Below are 25,537 nucleotides of genomic sequence, written 5' to 3'. Positions count from 1 at the left end.
GAACTGCCTCTGGCAAGGAACTACAGGCACTTCTAGGGACTGAGAGTAATGTCCAGCCGATAGCCAGCAAGAAGATGGGAACCTCAGTCCTACAACTGCAAGGAAATGATTCTGTCAACAACTTGAATAAGCTTGGGAGAGGACCCTGGGCTTCAGATGAGACCACAGCCCAGCCAACACCTTGATTGCGGTTTTGTGAGACCCTGAGCAGAGCGTCCAGCTAAGCTGTGTCCGGACTGTTGACTCGTGGAAACTATGAGATAATAAATCTGTTTGGTTTTAAGCTTAAAATTCGGTAGAAATTTATTACACAGCATAGAAAACTAAAACAATAACCTTCAGGAGATTATTAAACTGAGCTTAAGTTTTTTCATTTGTAAAATGGGAATCATAGCTCTTTATAGAGAAATTATAGGATTAAATGAAATGTTGATGAAACGTACCTGGAAATCAGTAGGTAGGCAGAAGTGTTGGAGTGTCAAGCTGGGTAGGCATTGCTTGCTGTGCGTGACCACTGTGGAGGTCACCTGAGAGTGGTTTTTGCATCTCTGGAGGGAGGTGTCTTACTAGCCCAGAACTGTGTAGTCTACACCTTTGGGGATACCCCAGACCAACTCGGCATGGTGGTAAAACCACAAACAACTGAATTTCAGTTTGTGTTTTGTTGAAAAAATCCTATTGGAATTTATCTAAAGTGGAAGAGAATTATAAATTTTGATTATGATCCAGTCGTGGAACCATGTCTTTTTGGGACTATTCTTTAAAATATAGTGAGTTGGAAAAAGGAAAGTTAATTTCAGGACTTTAAACGATAACATTTGAGATATAGATTAATTTCAATTTTTCTGTATTTGAGTATTTGTCTATATCTATATTTGTGTGAAATAATAGTTTATTGTTTGAGAAGCTAATGGAAGCATTTCTTTTATTAAGTCTCAAACTTACAGAAAATGTGCATATATAATATAAAGAACCTTTTTCCTGGAATATGAGTTGCCAAGATTATGCCCCATCACCCCCAGATACTTTAACATGCGTGTCCTGTATAGTCACAACACATTAGTCAAAACCGGGAAATTAGCATAGATACATTACTCCCATCTAATCCTCAGGCTCATTAAAGTTTTGCCGGTTGTCCCAACAGTGGCCTCTACAGCAAAGACGCCAGTTCAGGATCACACTGCATTTAGGTCTTATGTCTTTTGCCCTCCCTCTGTCTGTCCAGCACAGTTCCTCAGTCTTTCCTTGGTTTTCATGATTAGATTCTCGTTGGCTCCTTTCATGTGGGGCCTGATTTCAGCTTGTCCCATTACTGGTGATGTGCACTTTGATTATTTGGTTAAAGTGAAGTCTGCCAGGTTTCTACTCTTTCTTTTTTCCTTTGTAATTAATGAATATTTTTTGTTGAGAGATTCTTTGAGACTATGTAAATATCCCATTCCTCCTTAAAACTTCAATTAATTTATGTCAGTGCAACTTATGGTTTCCTATTTTCTACAATTGGTTACTGTCCATTGCTATCGCTATTTATCTGGATGTCCAAATTATCCCAGATTTGGCCGGTAGGATCCCCTTAAACTACCTTCTGTGTCTTTTTCGACATATACTCATAATTCTTTGGGTCCTTCTTTACTTCCTGGCACAACAAGATGTTTCAGGCTCAACTTAAACTTTCTCTGCCCCCGTCCTGGCATAAGCTGTTTCTCTAAAGAACCCTGATTCCTTTTGATTTCTAGACTAAGATCTGGGTGCTAGATTGCTCATTGCTCTTGGTTTGTCCCTGTTCCCAGGCTCTCTCCGACATATATATATATGTATAATTTAAAGAATAATTTTAAGGTTTGAAATGATTTAAAGAGTAATTTATAAAGATTAATTATGAAGCAAACCCCTGTGTAACTAGTGCTCAGGCCGTGAACTAGGATGTCTCCAGAGCCCTAGCATCCCTCTGAGAGGTGCTTCGGGTCACAGAGGTGACACAGTCCTGACTTCTGCCTTCCTTGCCGTGGTTTCACCCCTGGAGCATGCATCCCTAAACAAGTCTGTTTTCTCTACTTTTGAACTTTACACAAATGAAATCTTCTCCTTTATATTCTTTTATGAGTTGCTCACATACTTTATCGTTAAGATTCATCCATTTGCCACCTTGAAATTCTGACCCATTATAGACTTAATGTAAGAAATTCAGGCCATATTATTTATGAGAAAGACACAATTAATAGAAACAAAGGCACCAAAGTCCCCTATTCACTTTCACTTTTCATCCGTTTTATTATAATTTCTCTTTCCTGAATCTCTGAGATCCATGGAGCTCTCTTCATCCTCCATACTGTTAGCCGATCCTGACAGCCTCATCTCTGGTTTGCATGACTACTGCAGGTTCCTACCTGGTCTCCTGGCCTCCATTCTCCATAAAGCATCTGAAATAATTTTTGAAATGGAAATTTTCTCATCTCTTCCTTACATAAAAGAATTAAAAGAGGTACCACTGTCTTAGAGATTGCTAGAGAGCTAGTGTCTTACTACAATGGGCATTAATTTTCTTGGTTATGGGTCCACGCATTGGTTAAGGTGGCTCTACTTCACGAGGCTGGCGCTGGGCCTTGGGTTGAGTTCAGATCTGCTCCACGTGGCTCCACATTCTCTTTGGAACAGCAACTGCATGAGGCATCTTCTCACGGGTTTTCAAGAGGCCAAACCAAACTGTTGGAGTATTATGTCTACTAACACATCATTGGCTAAAGCAAGTCCCGTGGCCAACCCCAACATCAGTTGGTGGGGAGTATGCTCTGCCCACTTTACGATACTTCCAAGGTCACAAGACTGAGGGACGGAGTGAAGAATTGAGAACAATAATCGAATCACCACCACCATTGTCAAGTAGCAGTTCTTTCTGTTCTTGCTTAGTTTGCTAATTTCTTTATTTGTTCTCTTATTGACTAGTTTAGTTCTCTTACTTGACTATGATTTCCCATAAAAACATCACATTAAATCCCCAAAAAAGATATATGTAAAAGAATATAAGTAGTCAAATTTGGTGACCTGATACACAAATACTACTCTTGAGAAGTTCTGTGAATTGGAGCAAATCAATTTTCAGGTGACTGTCTCATTTTTCATGTTCAAAGGAGAATATTTCTAAATGTATCTCTTGAGAATTCTAAGAGCATGCAGAGAATGTTATTAGTCAAAAAATAGGATATTGAAATATTCCTAAGTTTCCTTTACTCACCAACTAGGCACTGATAAGGCTGAACTTTGGCCCTTGCACCATGACCTGTTGGTAAGAAGACATCCCTATCTCTCAGCAGGGTAGCATTATCAGTGCTGTTGACCAGGAAGATATTTAGCCAAAATATTGTAACAGTGAACTTCCTTTTTTTGCTCTGCTGTAGGACATAATGATTATATTTGTCCAGCCACAAATCAGTGCACAATAGATAAGCACCGGCGCAAAAGCTGCCAGGCCTGCCGGCTTCGGAAGTGCCATGAAGTCGGAATGGTCAAGTGTGGTGAGTGTTCGCTTCCCCTTTTATTGGATGTGGGACATGCTGAAAGCTTTTCAACTGAGGCCCATTCGAGGAACTGGGGACACATAGTCTGGATGAGTGGAGATTTAGGACTTGGTAGTTATCTTCAAGTACTTGTATGCTGTCACATTGGAGGAGACATTGACCTATTCCCCCTAGCTGCAGAGGACAGAGCTGGGGTGAATGGGAGCAAGTTACAGGAGGCAGATTCTGGCCCAATATAGGGAAGAACTTTCTATAATACAAGTGGTCTGACAGCAGAATAGGCTGCTGCATGAATCAGGGAACTGTAGCCACTGGAGTGTTCAAACCAGCTGGATGACCATCTGCCTGAGGCCTTGAAAAGTCTAAGGATGACGTTCTGGTAAATGTTCACAGTTAAAGCTATGATAAGAAAGTAGAATATTTTGGGAGTTCCTTGGGTGGCTATGGGGAAGACTCATGCCTCTCCCTCCATTAGCTTTCTAGAAGTAGAAAAAATGCATATAGGAGTCAGAAACATGAGAGAACTATGGAAAGCACGAGGAGCATAGATTTTGTTCTATGACAATAGGCATGTGTGCATATATGTGTATAAATATATATGTGTGCACACACATGAAAAAATAAAGGACAATGAGCATGTTAGTACAACAACTGACAACGATGCCTCCACCCTGCTCTCTCAACCTGAGGATTTTTGATTCACTTGTCTATATGCACTTGCTTGTTTATGTACGCTCATATCAGCTCTGCCTGTACTTTTCTTATTCTTCTGCTCGCTGATATTTTGCCTGTGGTTAGTTGTAATTTCTCTCTTTGTAACTATTTGAAAAATTTAAATAGAATTACAGCAGAATTTCTCTGAATTTGATCACAGTTCTCTGGCTTCCTAGCATCACTGATGTTCTCCATTTCCTCTGTGAAACATTCTGCTGTGCCCAGGACCTCCCAATGTGTGTTGGTTACTCTCCAACACACTTGGACATTTCTGCTCCCACCACTTCAGTAATGCGGTGGGAAAAATCCACCACATTTGGGGGAAAAATCATAAACCTAGAAAGATTCTGAATTCAATTGCTTTATGAGTGCCTAAGTTCTTTCTCTTTTTAAAAAGCTGAAACTGAAAATCCAGAGACAATGTATCATGGGTGTGTTTTATGCAGGAAAGTAACTTGTGGTTTAGTGGCAGAGTTACTTAAAGAGAAAGACTTGGCCCTCTGACAAAGGATTGCAAATAAATGTCTCATGTTTTAATTTAAACAATATTTTTAGGTGAGTGTGTATTTTTTTAAAAAACGATTTTCAATTTAGTCTTAGGTTAGGAATGCTTTCATTGAACGTACTAGGATGTTGGACAGCTGTAGCGCTCGTGGTTCAGGACAAGGGCAGCTGCAGATGTACGCTCTGCCTGTAGGGGGCAGTGTATGCGGCGGGAAGAACGAGGGCAAGACTCCCATAGACAGAAGCTCATGTTTTGTCTCATCACTTCATGCTAACTGTGACTATGCTCAAACAACACAACCTTTCTGGCACTCGGTTTTCTTTCCTCCAAAATGGAGATATCTGCTTCATTGAGTTTTGTGAGCAATACGTATGAAAATATATAAAGACCTAGCACAGTGTCTGGCACTAAATTTTAATTTTCCTTACTTTCTCTCCCCCTTATTGAAAATCTCATATAAGTTACGAGTTTTGATACAATACAGACTCATGAGGTAGAGTACAGAGATGTAGTTAAAAAAATCTTTCATGGGGGCTGGCCCCGTGGCCGAGTGGTTGAGTTCGCGCGCTCCGCTGCAGGCGGCCCAGTGTTTCGTTGGTTCGAGTCCTGGGCGCGGACATGGCACTGCTCATCGGACCACGCTGGGGCGGCGTCCCACATGCCACAACTAGAAGAACCCACAACGAAGAATACACAGCTATGTACCGGGGGGCTTTGGGGAGAAAAAGGAAAAAATAAAATCTTTAAAAAAAAAAATCTTCCATGGAAAAGGGAATGAGAGAAAAGGTAATTGAATTTGGTCAAAAAGTTACTGGGTAGGGCTAAGAAAAAACATTTTATCATCTTTGGAGATTACAGAAGAAATGAGATAGGTTGATGTGCAAACAGTTGGATGTTTAGCCCTTTGCTGACCACGGAGAAAGACCATTAGAAGTGAATTTTCTTAACCATGCCACCCTCCTTGCCCAGCACTCTTCTCATCTGCCCTCCCCAAACTCTCCCCACACTCTTCCTTCTGTCCAGTCTCGGAGGATTATGGGTTCTACCTGCATTCTGGATCTTCCTGCACCATTTAACTTCCACCTTTTATTCAGAAATCATGGTTCTTCGGTTATCACCTTTTTCTTCAGCATTTCCGATCATGTCTTTTCTACTGAGGTATTAATATGATTATTTAAATGGTAGGAAAATACCCACCCAGACTAATTTCAGGGATACAGCTTCATCATAAGGATACACTGAAATGTAAATAACCAGGAAAACAATCTGCATAGCCATATAGTTGGTCATATCCCTGTCTCTCAGATGCCATCTCTTTATTCACCTGCTGTGTATACACATGAAAGGGAATTGATAGGGAGGTGATATAAAAGCTCCAGCTCTGGATGCAGACTACTGATGGGGTTTAGATCTGCTTCTGTTATTTGCTAGCTTTTCTGTCTTGGGCAAGTTATTAGCTCTCTCGTGCTGGGTTCGTCATCTGTACCTTGGAAATAGTAATAGTACCTGTCCTCTGGGGCTTTTGTCAGAATGGGATAATCTATGTACAATACACAATGTCTGACACATAGAAGCTTCTGGAAGATGTTAGCTGCCATTATTATCAGTTACCATTATCGTTGTTGTCATCGTCATCATCTTTTTGCTGGGACTCTTTCTAATATGGAGCACTCCTGTTTGGTAGAGTCCCATTAAGCTCGCTCAGAGGCACACTGAGTGACTTACGACTCAGCCTGGATCACAGTGCCAAAGCCAGGACGCTAGAAATGTCCTTAGTAGAAAAATGTGAGTTCCTTGTCAAGGGTTTTATTTTATTGATCCTAGAATCCCCAGAACTCAGTGCAGGGCCTAACACAAGACTTTGTCAGTGAAAGTTGGTTAAATAAATTTGAATGTGATTCAAAACTTTTCACTTTGTATATAAACCTATTTTGTAGACTCCTTATCTTCATACACTCTACAAAAGAGAAATGTATGATCAGAAAGGTTCTTTCTTAAACCATACATTTTTTTCCATTTTATTTTGGGGGCATAATCGATCTTATATAGCATCTATAACACTCTGATTACTAATAAAATGAATTATATTGTAGGCTTTTACTTCTTTTAGTAAAAATTTTGATTCAGTTATCCCTGGATGGATAGAAACCTTCCTTCTACAGCAATTAGCCAAGGATAAGGTGAGATTGAGATAAATTTTCTAGGGAGCAAATAATTTAAATTTGCTCATTCCTCCTAACTAATGTTTCCTTTTAAAAATGCTGACAATTGAATTTTTGTGTGTGTGTGGTAACATTGGTTTATAACATTATATAAATTTCAGGTGTACATCATTATATTTTGATTTCTGTGTAGATTACATCATGCTCACCACCCAAAGACTTATTACAATTCATCACCACACACATGTGCCCTATCACTCCTTTCACCTTCCTTCCTCCATCCTTCCCCTCTGGTAACCACCAATCCAATCTCTGTCTCTATGTGTTTGTTATTGTTTTTATCTTCTATTTATGAGTGAGATCATATGGTATTTTACTTTCTCCCTCTGACTTATATGCTCTCATAATGCTCTCATAGGTCCATTCATGTTGTCACAAATGGCCAGATTTCATCCTTTTTTATGGCTGAGTAGTATTCCATTGTGTATATATACCGCATCTTCTTTCTCCATTTGTCCCTAATAAGCACGTGGGTTGCTTGCTAGTCTTGGCTATTATAAATAATGCTGCAGTGAACATAGGGGTGCATATATCTTTACACATTTGTGTTTTCATGTTCTTTGGATAAATACCCAGCAATGAAATAACTGGATCGTATGGTAGTTCTATTCTTAATTTTTTGAGAAATCTCCATCTGTTTTCCATAGTGGCTGCACCAGTTTGCACTCCCACCAGCAGTGTAAGAGAGTTCCCTTCTCTCCACATCCTCTCTGACACTTGTTATTTCCTGGCTTATTAATTATAGCCATTCTGGCTGGAGTGAGGTGATATTTCATTGTAGTTTTGATTTGCATTTCTCTGGATAATTAGTGACATTGAACATCTTTTCATGTGCCTGTTGGCCATCTGTATATCTTCTTTGGTGAAATATCTGTTCGGATCTTTTGCCCATTCTTTAACTGGGTTGTTAGTTTTTTGTTGTTGAGACGTATGAGTTCTTTATATACTTTGGATATTAACCCCTTATCAGATATATGGTTTGCAAATATCCTCTCCCAATTGTTAGGTTGTCTTTTCATTTTGTTGATGGTTTCCTTGGCTGTGCAGAAGCTTTTGAGTTTGATGTAGTCTCATTTGTTTATTTTTTCTATTGTTTCCCTTGCCCGGTCAGACATGGGACTTGAAAATATGCTGCTAAGACCGATGTTGAAGAGCGTACTGCCTATGTTTTTCTTCTAGAAGTTTCATAGTTTCAGGTCTTACATTCAAGTCTTTAATCCATTTTGAGCAGACAATTGAATTTAGTGAACAAACATAATGGTGGGAGTATCGAAACTAGGCATTTTGCTGATTTTAACTTTTAGAGAAAATTAATATAAAAGTTATACCCATGCTAATGACATCCTGACTTACAACATGTCTTTCTTAATTTCCATTTTACATCTTTGTCTTTAACCAATGGATATTTAGAAGTATTTTTGTGCTCAAATTTATAGGGGTTTGGGTGTTTTATATATATATATATATATATATATATATATATTTTTTTTTTTTTTTTTCTGTGAGGAAGATTGGCCCTGAGCTAACAACTGTTGCCAATCCTCCTCTTTTTGCTTGAGGAAGATTCTCACTGAGCTAACATCTGTGCCCATCTTCCTGTACTTTATGTGGGATGCTGCCACATCATGGCTTGACAAGCGGTGCTAGGACCACGCCCAGGATTGGAACCTGAGAACCCCAGGCCACTGAATGCAAACTTAACCACTGCATCACTAGGCCGGCCCCTGGAAGTTATATTTTCATTATTGATGTATTTTTTATTTTATTGTGGTCAGAAAATATTATCTATACAATATCAGCTTTAGTTAAAATTTTATTCAATACCTAGTGTATGATCATGTTTTCAAATTTTATGAGTTTTTATAGCACAAGCTTGTTAATTGTGTAGTTCAAATGTTCTGTATTCTGACTTTTCCCGCACCTGTTTGCTCTCTGAGTTGCTGAGAGAGATACGTTAAAATATCCTATTATGATAGTATATTTGTCAGTAGCCCTTTTTCTTTCAATCACTTTTTGGTGTTATTTGTATACTGTGTTTTCTTGTTGTTTTGCTGTTTTGATGTATATGAGTTTAGAATTATTTATCTTCCATTTATAATCTATTGATGAGGCCTTAATAATGATTTTTGCCTTAAAGTTTATATTGTTTGATATTGATAGAGTAATTCCAATTTATTTTGTTAATTTTTGGCTGTTATATCTTTTCCTATCCCATTACTTTCAGTTTTTCTGTATGTTAGATGTATCTCTGACAACCAGTCTATGTCTAGATTTAAAAATATGTGTGATCTCAGAGTTGCTCTTAATTGATGAATTTAGTCTGTGTTTATTGTGATCTCTGACATTTGGATTCATTTCTATTATCTTATTTTGTGCTTTTAAAAAATATGTGTATTTTCTATGTTTTTCATTTTTGGAGTTGATCACCAGAAAGTTTTCATTTTCCTCTTCTGCTAGTTTGGAAGTCATACATTCTGTTTCAATTCTTTTAGACAACATTTCTATTTTTAGCATGCATTCGTGGATTAATTTGAGAATTCAAGCCCCTCTCTCTAATAGATATCTCTCTTCCCTAACAAAGAATCTTAGAAAGCTCTAGACAAAATTATTCTTCTTTCATCTTATATGTTATTGTCTGGTATTTTGTTTCCACCTTGTTTCTGTACCGCCAAAAATTAATTATTATTATTTTATTCATTCAATGCTTTTCGGATTTACTCACGTATTTACCAGTTTATTTTCTTACCATTACTTCTTGACGTTCATTGTTTCTTCAGGCTTATTCTTCTCCATCCCAAAGAACACAGTAGTATTTCAAAGGGGCTATGAATGATATATCTTCTCAATCTTTGTTTAACTGAAAATGTCTTTAATTTCCTCACTCTTGAATGATAGTTTGGGAATATAAATCTAAATTGAAACTTTCTCCCCCGACTCCCATCTTAAAGACATTATCCCATTGTGTTGTGGTCCATAAACCTACAGTAACCGAAACATTTTGGTACCAGCGCAGGAATAGAAAAATAGATGTATGAAACAGAGTAGAAAATCTGAAAGAAGTTACTTTTATATAAATTCTTTATTAAATGACAAGGCATTTTATATTATATAATATATAGTATATATTTTTTTATATATAGTATATACATAAATATATATTTATATTATATATTTTTTCCAATGGGAAAGGCTTATTCAGTAAATGGTATTGGGAAAACTGTACATCCATTTGGAAAAACATAACATGAAATATCCTTATGACATGATACAAACATAAAATTCCAAATAGATTTGAACCACAAAAGTGCTTCAAAAAGTGAAGATATAGGAGAATATTGTGTAATCTTGATGTGAAGCAAAAGACAGATTTTTTTTTTCTTTTTGCTTTTTCTGTCCAAATCCCCCCATACATAGTTGTATATTTTAGTTGTGGGTCCTTCTAGTTGTGGCATGTGGGACGCCGCCTCAGTGTGGCCTGACGAGTGGTGCCATGTCTGTGCCCAGGACCCGAACCAGTGAAACCCTGGGCCGCCGCAGCAGAGTGCCGAACTTAACCCCTCGGCAATGGGGCCAACCCCAAAAGACAGATTTGACTATGTATTAAAATCTTCTTATGAGAAAAGACACCGTGAACAAAGTTAAGAGATATATAACAAACAAGACAAATATTGCATATAACAAAAGTTATATATTGTTACTATATAAAGAGATTTTATAGGGTATTGGGGGGAAATGGGGTGAAAGAAACAAACAGGCAATATAAAAGAAAAAGAAATACAAAGGGAAAACATATTAGTCAACCTTGCTAGTAATTAAAAAAATACGAAGATTGTTTAGTCACCTGTCAGATTAGCAAAGATTAAAAATGATTTTTGATGCCCCTGGTGTTATGAGAAAATAGCCCTTAAAGTATTGTTTAGAGTATACATTTTAAAATACTTTTGGAGGCTGATCTATTACTATGTATCAAAATTTTAAATGTGTATATGCCTTGGTTCAGGATTGGATGTCTGAATTTGTTGTAAGGAAGTGATTAGATACATGTACAAAGATGCATTTCATTGTAATATGTATACTAGCAAAGAAATTAGAACCAACTTAGATTTCCAACCACTGGGGACACTTTAAATAAGTGAGGCTATACTCATGAACAGAATGCTATAAAAATTTTAAAATTGTTGTAAAATGACATATTTTTAATAAAAAGGCAGGTTATAAAATAGTATATACACTATAATCCTAATTTTGTATATAATATTAGGAAAAATATAAAAGCATTAAAAAACCTGAAAGAATTTATACCAAAATTTGTGCTCTTCTGTATTTTCCAGATATTTTCAATTAATTTATTATTTGAAACATACTTATTTGTGTAAGTATATAAAAAGAATATATTATGTAATACATATGCATGCATGTAAACATTTTAAGAATGCATTATAAAAGTGTATTATTTGATGACTATTTGGAAATATCAATGTTCACTTCCTAACTTTCCTCTATCTTCTGCCTGAAGAAAATTCCAAATTACATGGTTTGGAAACTGAGGTATGTCAGCACTCTTAAAAAGAGAAATGGATTTTGTATCCATAGGTGACCTGAAATGGAGACCTTCAGATAATTTGGGCTATTGTCCCTAGCAAGTCATGTTACTGGTTTTGCCATATACAGTTACAACTGTAATAGTCATTGGTATATGCCCCCAGGGTCCAGAAGATAAAAGTCAGGCTTCTGTTCTAAGACATTCTGAAACTAGACTCAGGTCTTATAATGATAGCATTGCTTCATTTTTACCCTGGCGACTCGGGGAACTTGAATGCTGGGTCGGGGAAGGATGGGAAAGCCCTGTGTTATCATCTGCTCTCCGCCTTAGGCTCCCGGAGAGAAAGGTGTGGGTACCGCGTAGTGCGGAGGCAGAGAAATTCCAGTGAGCAGCTGCACTGCCTGAGCAAAGCCAAGAAAAGCTGTGGACACGTGAGCCGAGTGAAGGAGCTGCTGCTGAGCACCCTGAGCCCCGAGCAGCTGGTGCTCACGCTCCTCGAGGCGGAGCCGCCCAACGTGCTCGTGAGCCGCCCCAGCACGCCCTTCACCGAGTCCTCCATGATGATGTCCCTGACCAAGCTGGCCGACATGGAGCTGGTGCACATGATCGGCTGGGCCAAGAAAATTCCGGGTAGGGCTTTCTGGGTCTTAGCTTTGCATTGGTTTGTAGAAAGGCCTGTCCCTAACAGTTACGGGGCAAGAGTGCAAAATGGAGGTCCATAAACCATGTCTCCATATTTAACGGTTTGGCAGCTTGACTTATAACCTTTACATGAACTATATTCTTTCTTCCTATCTTGACGCACTATATACCTGCAGCATGTCCTGGAAGGCCAGGTTCCATTTTAGAATTCTTGGACTCCTCTGAGTTCTGTGCCAGACATGGCAGTACAAGAAGAGTTGTGCATGGCTGCGCCCCTTCTGTTCCCAGCTCTCTTCTTTTCCCACCCACACATCCATCTCACACAACCTTGCACATGCTCCATCCTACATGTCACACCTCCTACAGGCAATAGCCTTTGGTCACTTCTCATGTCTGGTCTGGGAGGATGGACCGGGGAAGAGACACACCCAGGCTCTGGAAATGGGCTTGGGGCATTTGGGCAGGAAATTCTAGGGCCCTGGGACCTGAAACATGGTCTAAAAGGAAGGGATCTAGACTTCACATTGACCTGTTTCCTGGCTGTGGACTCCTTACCTCGAAAGAAGGGGTATAGTGAGGTGAAGGTGGGGTGGAGTGCAATATAACCAGTATGGAAGTGGAAGGTTTGTCAGATGCTCAATATGAATTTGTAAAATATTGTTCCAATAGAGAAAGAACCAGTAGTAGGTACATAAATGAATGTATCTGGACAAGTAGAGAAAATTAGCAGCTGAAGTGACATCAATCATCAATAAACCTAGAATGCCACCAAGTTGAAAATAGGTTTGATTATTCAAGATGGTTATTTGGAACCAGCATTTTCCGTCCTATGACGTGGTGACTTCCCCAGGCCAGTTTGTAATATAAACATGAAGTATTGCATTGTGCTGAAATTACCATCTAATTACCATCTAAATTGGTGTTTCTGTGAAAGAGGGAATCTAGGATTCTAACAGAGAATGGCAGCACCCGTCCTCCCCCTGGAAGGGCTTCTCCATGCACGTCTTTCCCAGCATCTAAGAAGTGAGGTCTCTCTCCAGATTCTAAGCTGCTAGGGACGATTCCCAAGGCCTGGGGGCAGCAACTGCATTAGGGAAACTGTGAAGATGGGGAGAGCTGAGAAGCCGGGTGAAGAGCAGTTGGGAATAAAGAGCAGTGGGAATCAAGACCGAGGGTCATAGGATCTCTTGGGGTCATTTGTTGGCTTCTGAGCTTCCTCAGGATTTTCTAGTTTCCAGTTCTGTTTTGATAATCTAGCATCTCCACCTTTTCCAGGACTATATTGTTTTATCTTCTCTGCTCTTTCCCAGAGGAGACGATACTGATGCACTTCCCTCTGGCTTTCACTCTCCAAGTATTCCAAACACTACTTTTCAGAACCCCACCTGGAGAGTGGTGGTGAAATTGATTACTGCTGAGATCTGCACAGCTTCTCTGTGCCGTAACAAAACTGAACACTAAAGCTGCATTAGTCCCTCTTTAAGCTTGGTATTTTAAAAATTTTTCAGAAAACTTAGGCATAATCTGGAGGGGTGATTTTTTTCCCCTATGTCAGCTGATATAGTCATTGTCCAAACCAAAAAATTATTAAAATATCACCTAGACTTGATCTTGTTGAATATCTACAAGTGTAAAATGCTTGCTCTCCCTTGGGTCAGCTTATTGTCTACAACTATGGGTGAGATTGGAACATGTGCACATTTTAGGAACCTGAACTGAGCGTAGGATGTGGCTTTGGAAAGGATTTATCTATCCTTCCATTCATTGCTCCATTAAATTCTCCTTTGTGCAGATTTGCATTTTAATTGTTCAAAGATTTGAACCACGTGCGTCTCTGTGCCATAGTTTCCTCATATGTAAAATGAGGATGATGAGAGATCCTACCTGTAGGAAATTCTCAGAGGTAGGCGTTATTACCCCTATTTTTCTATAAGAACACAAAGACTTAAAAGGAGATTAGTAACTAACTAGGAAGAGGCTGAGCTGGGATTTTACCCAGAGTCCATTGCACTCTGAAGCTGTGCATTTGGCAACTGTTTTTGTATTACGCTGCCTCCTGCTTTTCTCGTGGCTTGTGCAGGAAGCACCAGTGATCTCTGCTTTGCTTTTGAAGCACTCACCTCCCTAGAGACTACCTGTTTCCTCCCAGTTCCTTGACCAATGCATGCTATTCAGCTATCAGGCTGTGGGAACCGGCTTCAGTTGTCAGATTTGCTTTTCCCGTTAGAAGAGCCTGGAGATAGCGCTCCTGCTCAGAAGAGTGACTCTAACACTGGATGGGAAATTTTAGGCAATTGGAGAAGTCCTTTCGGTTGAAGCCTTGACTTTCTACAGGGGCTGGCCCTGCTCTCTCTGCATGCCCTCCACTCCCCACCCCACCTACCACATCCGCTCACTCCTCCCCGCCCCAATCATGCACTGGGCCAGTCAAGGCACCCCCTCTGGCCAGCAGTAGAGCGTTATCTTCCTCAGCAGTGCGAGGAGTGATTAGGATCTAACGAACAAAGATCTGTCCCAGCTTTCTGTTCTTCCCTAGCATCTGTCTGGGGAGCTGTACCAGCCCAGGTAACAGGTCCTTTATAAATTCTAAATGAAGTATTTGTCCTAGAAGGAGTCCAAGACTGGAAATAGTGAGATGCACACCTTAAGTTCAAAATTTTCTTCCTTAGGTCAGGATTTAACCACATCTTTGTAATATTGTTTCCCCGTGTTGTTTGTGTTTCCTTAGCTTTTTAAAACTTGCTGTTCTGTCTCTACAGAAACAGGGAGCTGAGGAAAGGGCGGGGGTGTCTCACGGCCTCTTGCTTTCCCCAGGCTTTGTGGAGCTCAGCCTGTTCGACCAAGTGCGGCTCTTGGAGAGCTGCTGGCTGGAGGTGCTGATGGTGGGCCTGATATGGCGCTCAATCGACCACCCCGGCAAGCTCATCTTTGCTCCAGACCTCGTTCTGGACAGGTAAGAAAAAGGGCTTTGTGTTTCTTCTCCGAGTTGTTTGAGTGAGGCGCTGAGTGAGTGGGAACACGGTCCTGGGTGCTGCAGTTAAAATCTCGCACCTGAAGGGGCAATTAGAGGATGATAAGGTCATGAGCTCCTTCGCTGGCTTAGGAACCTGAGAAGGGGAACACAGGGACCAGGATTCAGTGTCCTGTGACTCCTCTTACTGCAGTGGGGCAGCATTCACAGGCCAGGCCATTATAGGGGTCTGTGTCCTGCAGGGTATGTGGCCACCAGGTGTATCAACTTAGATTTTTCTGCTTAAAAATTCCATTTTTGGGTTAAGTTGTCCTGCTGTTCTTTCCACCTATAGGGACCAATTACATCGCCAGCTATCTGGACAGGTAATAAAATTGTTACAAATCTGCTAAGTTTATTTTGACATACTTTAACTCACTCTAATTGCATGTACCATATAGCATTTTTGGCAATAGTGGTGGAAGGAGTGATTATTAAAATCAGACGAAAGTTAATGGGAATTGGGGAATGTTAGTGATGATGCCATAACCTGGTTGCATGTAGTTTTCTTTTAACGAGGGCACAGAAAAGGAACCAATTTTTAATTGACTTAGGTGAACTGTTTATGGAGGGAAAGCTGGAATACACAGCACTCAAGCTTTTTAGTAGGAAAAATCGAACACTTTCTTGGTTTAGATTTAAGGAGTTTGAAACTCTCCATGGAAATTGCTTTCCACATACCTTATTTTGAAAAAGTTCTGGTGTGGAACGCTCAGTCGCGTTTGATTCTGTGCACAGAGAAGGGTGCCTAGTGCTATGAGCGGAAAGCATCTGCCTCCAGCTCTTGGTATAACCTCTTCAGAGCATCCGAATCTCCCTATGCACATGTTACAGACATGAAAACCCCCAAAGGATTAGCACTCGTTCTGCCTGTTGTCATGGATGCTAACATGGACAAGGAGCTCTGTTCTGTAATGGAGGTGTTTTGGTGGAGAGCAGAGCCCTTGGGAAGAGCTGGAGCATGGGATGTGGCTCCAGCAGAAACAAACGTAGGTGGTAAACCACAGAGGGAGGTTCTGGAAGCCTAGGACAGGTAGAACCCTTCAGTAACGATCAAAATAGCTAACTTATTGGCATGTATGTACCAGGCACCATCTTCAGCACTTGATGTGTGTTAACTCACTTCATCTTCACAACAGCCCTTTATGGGTAAGCACCATTATTATCCCTGTCCTTCAGATATGGGAACGGGAAGTTAGGTAACTTGCCTATAGTTAGAGTAGTAAGTGGTGGACATGGACTTAGGGGGCTGGCTGTGAAGTCCACACTCTTTACTACAACAGTACATGCCTCTCAGCAGGATACAGAACTGGAAGGGGGAATAGGAAGAGGCTAAAAGGCAAACTTTCTACTTTATTCTTTTGTCTTGGAACAACTCTATTCTACCTTCTGCCCACTTCAGAAGCCTACTCCTGCTGTCAGCTCATGCTACCATGTTTCAAGGCGGCCTGAAAGACTGAGCACCCAGTCAAGCCATCGCTCTCATTCATTCATTCATTCATTCACTCATTGAATTTGACGTGGTGTTTCAATAAAGCCACATATGTACCTCCTCTCTCTCACATGCACACACACACACACACACACATACATAAATATACACATATAATTCTCCTAGAAGTTAGTGCTAGGAAGAAGTTCCATCCCTTGATGAACCAATAAATTTGCAGACATTCGGATTGCGTTATTTTACTTTTTGTCTTAATTTCTAACTTAATGCCATATTTAGTGTTTATTTTCAGTGACTATTTCATTCCTAGTTTTTGGTACAATTAAAGGATTCTTTAACTCCTGTAAGTATGTGTATAAGTTACTATAAATTGACACAAATCCCAGGTAAATTTTAGGCCTACCTTTTGGTTAAGTAACAGAAGAAGAAAAAAAGAAAGAAGTCATTTTTTTTACAAACTATTTTTAATAGACTCACATTACTCTTTATAAATATTTGAAAGCACTATATTTTACAACATGTAAATCTAGTTTATATGGTTGAGCATGGAAGAGGAGTTCTTGGGAATTGTAAATGCATTCACATTGAGCAGGCATTTTTTTGGAGTGCTTATTGGTGGATATTTTTTGTTGCAGTTGCTACTATTGTTTTTAACACATGAACTCTGTGACATCTAGAATTTCAAGTCCAAGATAGTTCAGTTTCTTAGTGTATCTATTATACAAGTAAATACACTTTCATGTAATGAGTATGTTTCTGGAGGAGTTGCTTATTAAAAAATGTTTAAAATATTACTTATTCAAAAAGTCAGGGATCGTACACCATAAAGAAGTTCTATTTTGAATCTTTTTGCGGTGTAAATAAATAATTTTCACACTACTTGAAAATAACTGTCTTTTGGTGGATCATCCTATCAGAGTTCCTTCAAGTGCTGGTATGACCATATGAGCAACGAATACAACTAAATTAGCCCATTTGTGGAGACTGAGACTATGATTTCTGTTTCCCTTTATTCTTTTTTTTCTTTATGGATCAAGATTTTTTAAATTATTTTTTAATTGCAGTAATATTGGATTATAACAATATATAGCTTTCAGATGTACATCGTAATATATGTCGAATTCTGTGTGGATTACATCATGTTCACCATCCAAAAACTAATTATAGTCCATCCCCTCACATGTGAGCTTAATGACCCCTTTTGCCCTCTCCCCCACTTCTCCTCTGGTAACCACCAATCCTAAATCTCCGTTGCTATGTGTTTGTTTGTCGTTGTTTTTATCTTCTGCTTATGAGTGAGATCATATGATATTTAACTTTCTCCCTCTGAGTTATTTTACTTGGCACAATACCCTCAAGGACCATCCATGTTGTCACAAATGACCAGATTTCATCATTTCTCATGGCTGAGTAGTATTCCATTGTGTATATATATCACATCTTCTTTATCCATTTGTCCCTTGATGGGCACCTAGGTTGCTTCCAAGTTTTGGCTATTGTGTATAATGCTACAATGAACATAGGGGTGTAAGTATCTTTATACCTTTACATTTTCAAGTTCTTTGGATAAATACCCAGCAGTGGGATTGCTGGATCATATGGTAGATCTATCCTTAATTTTCTGAGGATACTCCATACTGCTTTCCATAGTGGCTGTACCAGTGTGCACTCCCACCAGCAGTGTGTGAGGGTTCCCTTCTCTCCACATCCTCTCCAACACTTATTTCCCGTCTTGTTAATTATAGCCAAATGACCGGAGTGAGGTGATTGTAGTTTTGATTTGCATTTCCCTGATAGCTAATGATGTTGAGCATCTTTTCATATGCCTATTAGCCATCCACATATCTTCTTTGGAGAAATCTCTGTTCAGATCTTTTGCCTATTTTTCAATTGTGTTGTTGGTTTTCTTGTTGTTGAGATGTATGAGGTCTTTGTATATTTTGGATATTAACCCCTTATCTGATATATGGTTTACAAATATCTTCTCCCAATTGTTAGGTTATCTTTTCGTTTTGTTGATGGTTTCCTTTGCTGTACAGATGCTCTTTAGTTTGATGTAGTCCCATTTATTCATTTTTTCTTTTCTTTCCCTTGCTCGGTCAGACATGGTACTTGAAAATATGCTGCTCAGACCAATGTCATAGAGCGCACTGCCTATGTTTTCTTCTAGAAGTTTCATGATTTTGGGTCTTACACTCAAGTCTTTAATCCATTTTGAGTTAATTTTTGTGTATGGTGTAAGAAAATGGTCAACTTTCATTCTTTTGCATCTGGCTGTCCAGTTCTCCCAACGCCATTTATTGAAGAGACTCTCCTTTCTCCGTTGTATGCTCTTGGCTCCCTTGTCGAATATTAGCTGTCCATAAATGTGTGGGTTTGTTTCTGGGTTCTCAATTCTGTTCCATTGATCTGTGTGTCTGTTTTTGTGCCAGTACCATGCTGTTTTGGTTATTATGGCTTTGTAGTATATTTTGAAATCAGGGAGTATGATACCTCAGGCTTTGTTCTTTTTTCTCAGGAATCCTTTGGCTATTCGGGGTCTTTTGTTGTTCCATATAAATTTTAGGATTCTTTGTTCTATTTCTGTGAAAAATGTTGTTGGAATTTTGATAGGTATTGTGTTGAATCTATAGATTGCTTTGGAAGTATGGACATTTTAACGATGTTAATTCTTCCACTCCAAGAGCACGGAATATCTTTCCATTTCTTTGCATCATCTTCAATTTCTTTCAACAATGTTTTATAGTTTTCAGTGTACAGATCTTTCACCTCTTTGGTTAAGTTTATTCCTGGGTATTTTATTCTTTTTGTTGCAATTGTAAATGGGATTGTATTCTTAATTTCTCTTTCTGCTACTTTGCTGTTAGTGTATGCAGTTTGCAACTGATTTTTGTATGTTGATTTTGTATCCCGTGACTTGACTGTATTCATTTATTGTTTCTAAAAGTTTTTTAGTGGATTCTTTAGGGTTTTCTATATATAAAATCATGTCGTCTGCAAAGAGTGACAGTTTCACTTCTTCTTTTCCAACATGGATCCCTTTTATTTCTCATTCTTGCCTGATTTCTCTGGCTAGGACTTGCAATACTATGTTAAATGAGTGGTGACAGTGGGCATCCTTGTCTGGTTCCTATTCTTAGAGGGATAGCTTTCAGGTTTTCTCCATTGAGAATGATATTTGCTGTGGGTTTGTCATATATGGCCTTTATTATGTTGAGGTATTTTCCTTCTATACCCCTTTTATTTAGAGTTTTTATCATAAATGGATGCTGTATCTTGTCAAATGCTTTCTCTGCATCTATTGAGATGATCATGTGATTTTTATCCTTCATTTTGTTAATGTGGTGTATCACGTTGATAGATTTGCAGGTGTTGAACCATCCCTGCATCCCCGGAATGAAACCCACTTGATCATGATGTATGATCTTTTTAATGTATTGTTGTATTTGATTTGCTAGTATTTTGTTGAGGATTTTTGCATCGATGTTCATCAGTGCTATTGGCCTGTAATTTTCTTTTTTTGTGTTGTCCTTGTCTGGTTTTGGTGTCGGGATAATGTTGGCTTCATAGAAGGAGTTAGGAAGCCTCCCCTCCTCTTCAATTTTTTGGAAGAGTTTGAGAAGGATAGGTATTAAGTCTTTGAATGTTTGGTAGAATTCACCAGGGAAGCCATCTGGTCCTGGACTTTTATTTTTTGGGAGGTTTTTGATTGCTGTTTCGATCTCCTTACTGGTGATTCGTCTATTCAAATTCTCTACTTCTTGGTCCGGTTTTGCAAGGTTGTATGTTTCTAAGAATTTATCCATTTCTTTTAGATTATCCAATTTGTTGGCGTATAGCTTTTCATAGTATTCTCTTATTATCTTTTGTATTTCTAAGGTGTCTGTCGTAATCTCTCCTTTTTCATTTCTGATTTTATTTATTTGACCCTTCTCTCCTTTTTTCTTGGTGAGTCTAACTAAGGGTTTGTCAATTTTGTTTATCTTTTCAAAGAACCAGCTCTTGGTTTCATTAATTTTTTCTACTATTTTTTTAGTCTCTATTTCGTTTATCTCTGCTCTGATTTTTATTATTTCCTTCCTTCTGCTGATTTTGGGCTTTGTTTGTTCTTCTTTTTCCAGTACCTTTAGATGCACTTTTAGATTGTTTATTTGGGATTTTTCTTCTTTGTTGAGGTAGGCCTGAATTGCTATAAACTTCCCTCTTAGAAGTGCTTTTGCTGTATCCCACAGATTTTGGCATGTCATATTTTCATTTTCATTTGTCTCCAGGAATTTTTTAATTTCTCCTTTGGTTTCTTTGTTAACCCAATCGTTGTTCAGTAGCATTTTGTTTAATCTCAACATTTTTGTGGTTTTCTGGTTTTCTTCCTGTAGTTGATTTCTAGTTTCATACCTTTGTGGTCAGAAAAGATGCATGGTATTATTTTGATCTTCTTAAATTTACTGAGACTTGTTTTGTGGCCTAATATGTGGTCAATCCTGGAGAATGTTCCATGTGCATTTGAAAAGAATGTGTATTCTGTGGTTTTTGGATGGAATCTTCTATATATACCTACTAAGTCCATCTGGTCTAATGTGTCCTTTGAGGCCAGTGTTTCCTTATTGATCTTCTGTTTGGATGATCTATCCATTGGTGTAAGTGTCCCTTTATTCTTGTTGAGGCTTCTGCAGAGAGGAAACTTGAACCTACGGAGGAGGAGAGGAAAGTCCAGCTATCTCAGCTGATTTCTAACAAGGTGGTTCTTCCCTTAGTAACCACGAGATTCACAAGTTCACATGAAGCTCTACCACAGAATCTGAGCTTCTGCTTCTTGAAAAATCATATCTCCTAAGACATTTTGTGTCCTTAGCATCAGCAGGAAACTGTCTAATGTTAAATGTTAATTAAAAGGCAGAGAACTTTAGATCTGGGCTTGGACCTGTTGTGGATGTTTGTGGAATTCCATGGAATCATATAATTGTGAATGTATGAGTTTGCATTCACATTAGTTATTTCTTTTTTTTTTTTTTTTTAAAGATTTTATTTTTTCCTTTTTCTCCCCAAAGCCCCCCGGTACATAGTTGTGTATTCTTCGTTGTGGGTTCTTCTAGTTGTGGCATGTGGGACGCTGCCTCAGCGTGGTCTGATGAGCAGTGCCATGTCCACGCCCAGGATTCGAACTAACGAAACACTGGGCCGCCTGCAGCGGAGCGCGCGAACTTAACCACTCGGCCACGGGGCCAGCCCCAGTTATTTCTTTTTTTTAAAGATTGGCACCTGAGCTAACAATTGTTGCCAATCTTTTTTTTTTTTTTTTTTGGTATGCTTTATCTCCCCAAATCCCCTCTGGTACATAGATGTATACCTTAGTTGCAGGTCCTTCTAGTTGTGGCATGTGGGACGCTGCCTCAATGTCGCCTGACGAGCGGTGCCATGTCCATGCCCAGGATCCAAACCAGCGAAACCCTGTGCCATCACAGCGGAGCACGCGAACTTAACCACTTGGCCATGGGGCTGGCCCCCACATTAGTTATTTCTATATCGAATTTTCTTCAAGATATCCACAGAATTTTCACTTATAAATTTTCATTTCCCTTTTGTATTCAGATAATTTTCACCTGAGTTCAATATTTAAGTCCTTTTCATGTGCTAAGTCTTGAGCCCTCCCCCCGACGGCCGCCCACACAGAGGTAAACTGTGGTCTGTAGCCACATGTCTGTGCCAGCAGATACTTACGCAGGTGCAAAATAATGTACCCTAAAGCAAGGCCCACTCATTCAACACTTTGCCCTTGGTATCAAACAGAATATTTTCCTTTTATGAAGGAGTGATTATCAAATAATAAGATATTCCACATGTAACGACTAATTTTATTTTTACTTAGCACTAGTTTATGGACAAATGGTGTGCAAAAGTGAATTTCCATGAGTAGCTTGGTTTGACTGATATATTGTTTCAATATTTTAACATTCAAATCATATACCTTCTAGATTTAATTTAAATCTGTTAATCCAGTCCTAATTCCTTCCTCGGAATTCAGTGTCAATCTATAGATACAAAATAAATGAAATACATCTCATTAATTTGTTATTTTAAAGTCTTTTCTTATTCTGTTCGGTATAACTCATTTTAAAGCATAGCTTTATTAGGGTGTCATTTATGGAGTATTGTACCTTTTTTTTTAAATTTTTATTTTTTTCGGATGTACATCATATTTCAAATTCTGGATACCTTACATCATGTTCACCACCCGAACACTAATTATAGTGCATCCCCTCACATGTGGCCCTAATCACCCCTTCTGCCCTCCCCCCTCCCCCCTTCCCCACCAGTCCAATCTCCAATGCTATGTGTTTTTTTTTTTTTTGTCGTTTTTATCTTCTACTTATGAGTGAGATCATATGGTATTTGACTTTCTCCCTCTGACTTATTTCACTCAGCATAATACCCTAGGTCCATTCATGTTGTCACAAATGGCTGGATTTCATCATTTCTTATGGCTGAGTAGTAGTCCATCATGTATAAATACCACATCTTCTTTATCCATTCGTCCCTTGATGGGCACCTAGGTTGCTTCCAAGTCTTGGCTATTGTGTATAATGCCGCAATGAACATAAGGGTGTAAGTATCTTTATGCCTTTGTGTTTTCAAGTTCTTTGGATAAATACCCAGCAGTGGAATAGCTGGATCATATGGTAGATCTATCCTTAATCTTCTGAGGATACTCCAAACTGCTTTCCATAGTGGCTGCACCAGTTTGCACTGCCCCCAGCAGTGAACAAGGGTTCCCTTCTCTCCACACCCTCTCCAACATTTGTTGTTTCCTGTCTTGTTAATTATAGCCATTCTGACTGGAGTGAGGTGATACCTCATTGTAGTTTTGATTTGCATTTCCCTGATAGCTAATGATGTTGAGCATCTTTTCATATGCCTATTGGCCATCTGTATTTCTTCTTTGGAGAAATCTCTGTTCAGAGCTTTTGCCCATTTTCTAATTGGATTGTTGGTTTTTTTGTTGTTGAGCTGTATGAGTTCTTTGTATATTTTGGATATTAACCCCTTATCTGATATGTGGTTTGCAAATATCTTCTCCCAATTGTTAGGTTGTCTTTTCATTTTGTTGAAGGTTTCCTTTGCTGTGCAGAAACTTTTTAGTTTGATGTAGTCCCATTTGTTCACTTTTTCTTTTGTTTCCCTTGCCCGGTCAGACATGGGACTTGAAAATATGCTGCTCAGACCAATGTCATAGAGCGCACTGCCTATGTTTTCTTCTAGAAGTCTCATGGTTTCGGGTCTTACATTCAAGTCTTTAATCCATTTTGAGCTGATTTTTGTGCATGGTGTAAGGGAATGGTCTACTTTCATTCTTTTGCATGTGGCTTTCCAGTTTTCCCAACACCATTTATTGAAGAGACTCTCCTTTCTCCATCGTATGCTCTTGGCTTCCTTGTCGAATATTAGCTGTCCATAAACGTGTGGGTTTACTTCTGGGCTCTCAATTTTGTTCCATTGATCTGTGTGCCTGTTTTTGTGCCAGTACCATGCTGTTTTGGTTACTATGGCTTTGTAGTATAATTTGAAATCGGGGAGTGTGATCCCTCCGGCTTTGTTCTTTTTTCTCAGGAGTCCTTTGGCTATTCGGGGTCTTTTGTTGTTCCATTGGAGTGTTGCACCTTATTGTTCCTATATTTCCCACTTATTTTCTAGAAATGTACAGTCATGCGTTGCTTAACAACAGGGCTATGTTCTGAGAAATGCGTCGTTAGGTGATTTCATTGTTGTGCAAACATCATAGAGTGCCCTTGCACAAACCTAGATAGTATAGCCTACTATACACGTAGCCTATATGGCACTAATCTTATGGGACCAGTATTGTATATGCAGTCCATTGTTGACCAAAATGTCGTTATGCGACATGTGACAGTATTTGGTTTCTACAGCCTGTGAAGCGAATAAAAATGTTCTAACTTTGCGATCTCTTGAATGAAAATGATTGGCTCTCACATCTGGTAGAGCAAGCAATCAGACCTAGTTCTATAGACGTTGTTTAGAAATTCATTTTTTGCACGAGGTATGCATGTTCTGATTACTGTGAGTTACAGCATTTATTAGGGCTTAAGATGCCCTAGAATGAAAACTCTCTCTCCACTTTTGAAATATGATTTTGCATTAAAAATGGCATGTATGTAAATGAGGAAATGGCACTAATTTCAATATTTAGGGAACTGTACTTTGGCACAGGTGGCAACTTCTGCAAAATAGAATTGATTTCAGATGAGTCCCCTTATCATACTACTTGGGAGGGGTGTGTGTGTGTGTGTGTGCATATGCATGTGTGCACGTGTGCACCCAGTGTACATGATCCCACCTCTGACTGAGCCTCTCAGAAGAGTAAATGGCCAAACTATTAAACCAGCAATGAAGGACCTGGTGGATTTTTTGTTTTTACCCCCAGAGATACTTTAACACTAGTTTTTCTCGGTATCAAGTGTCCTCAAGCCCAACAATTACAACTTCCGGTAATTAATTGTCCCCAGGCAGAGGGATTTGATGATGTGGCATGAGGGGCACTCAGTGAACAAATACATCTTGTGCATCTGCTACGTGCAGGGCAGGTGTCATCCTTGCTGGGAAAGCCAGAGCAGGGGAGGTGGGAGGATGGGGCATGGGGACGGTTGTAGGTTTCTGACAGGTTTTGGCATCTTTTGCCCAGACCTCGGAGTCTCCAAGGTGGCCTTTCTCTAAGAGTGACTTCTGGGGGGCACTGGTGTTTTATCTCTTAACGTGTGCACTTTCAGCAAGCCTCAGCTGGTTGCAGAAGTTATGGGTTTGCATGCTTGTAGCTTTGTGTAGGTGAGTTTGCAGGGGTGCAAATGCAGTGGCATGCAGGATCCTGGTGAGTGACCATCCTTGCACAGCACAGAATGGGGAAGGCTTCACCGCGATTGGCGGTG

The 25,537-nt window shown here is 39.3% G+C and overlaps 1 protein-coding gene across 3 annotated transcripts in view; it reads left to right on the top strand.

Annotated features, from left to right (window-relative positions):
- ESR2 (estrogen receptor 2) overlaps positions 1-25,537 on the top strand; it is a 135,470-nt gene that overhangs the window by 89,976 nt on the left and 19,957 nt on the right. For all 3 annotated transcript variants that reach the window (NM_001309479.1, XM_070249126.1, XM_070249127.1), the window contains 3 exons: positions 3,396-3,512; positions 11,830-12,129; positions 14,956-15,094. In NM_001309479.1, coding sequence (NP_001296408.1) covers positions 3,396-3,512; positions 11,830-12,129; positions 14,956-15,094 — 556 coding nt within the window. The remainder of the gene's footprint in view (positions 1-3,395; positions 3,513-11,829; positions 12,130-14,955; positions 15,095-25,537) is intronic.

This window comes from Equus caballus, chromosome 24 (genome assembly GCF_041296265.1).
Source record: "Equus caballus isolate H_3958 breed thoroughbred chromosome 24, TB-T2T, whole genome shotgun sequence".
Classification (NCBI taxonomy): Eukaryota; Metazoa; Chordata; class Mammalia; order Perissodactyla; family Equidae; genus Equus; species Equus caballus.
The sequence above is the reverse complement of the archived record's forward strand: the minus strand, read 5'-3'. Positions and strand labels throughout refer to the sequence as shown.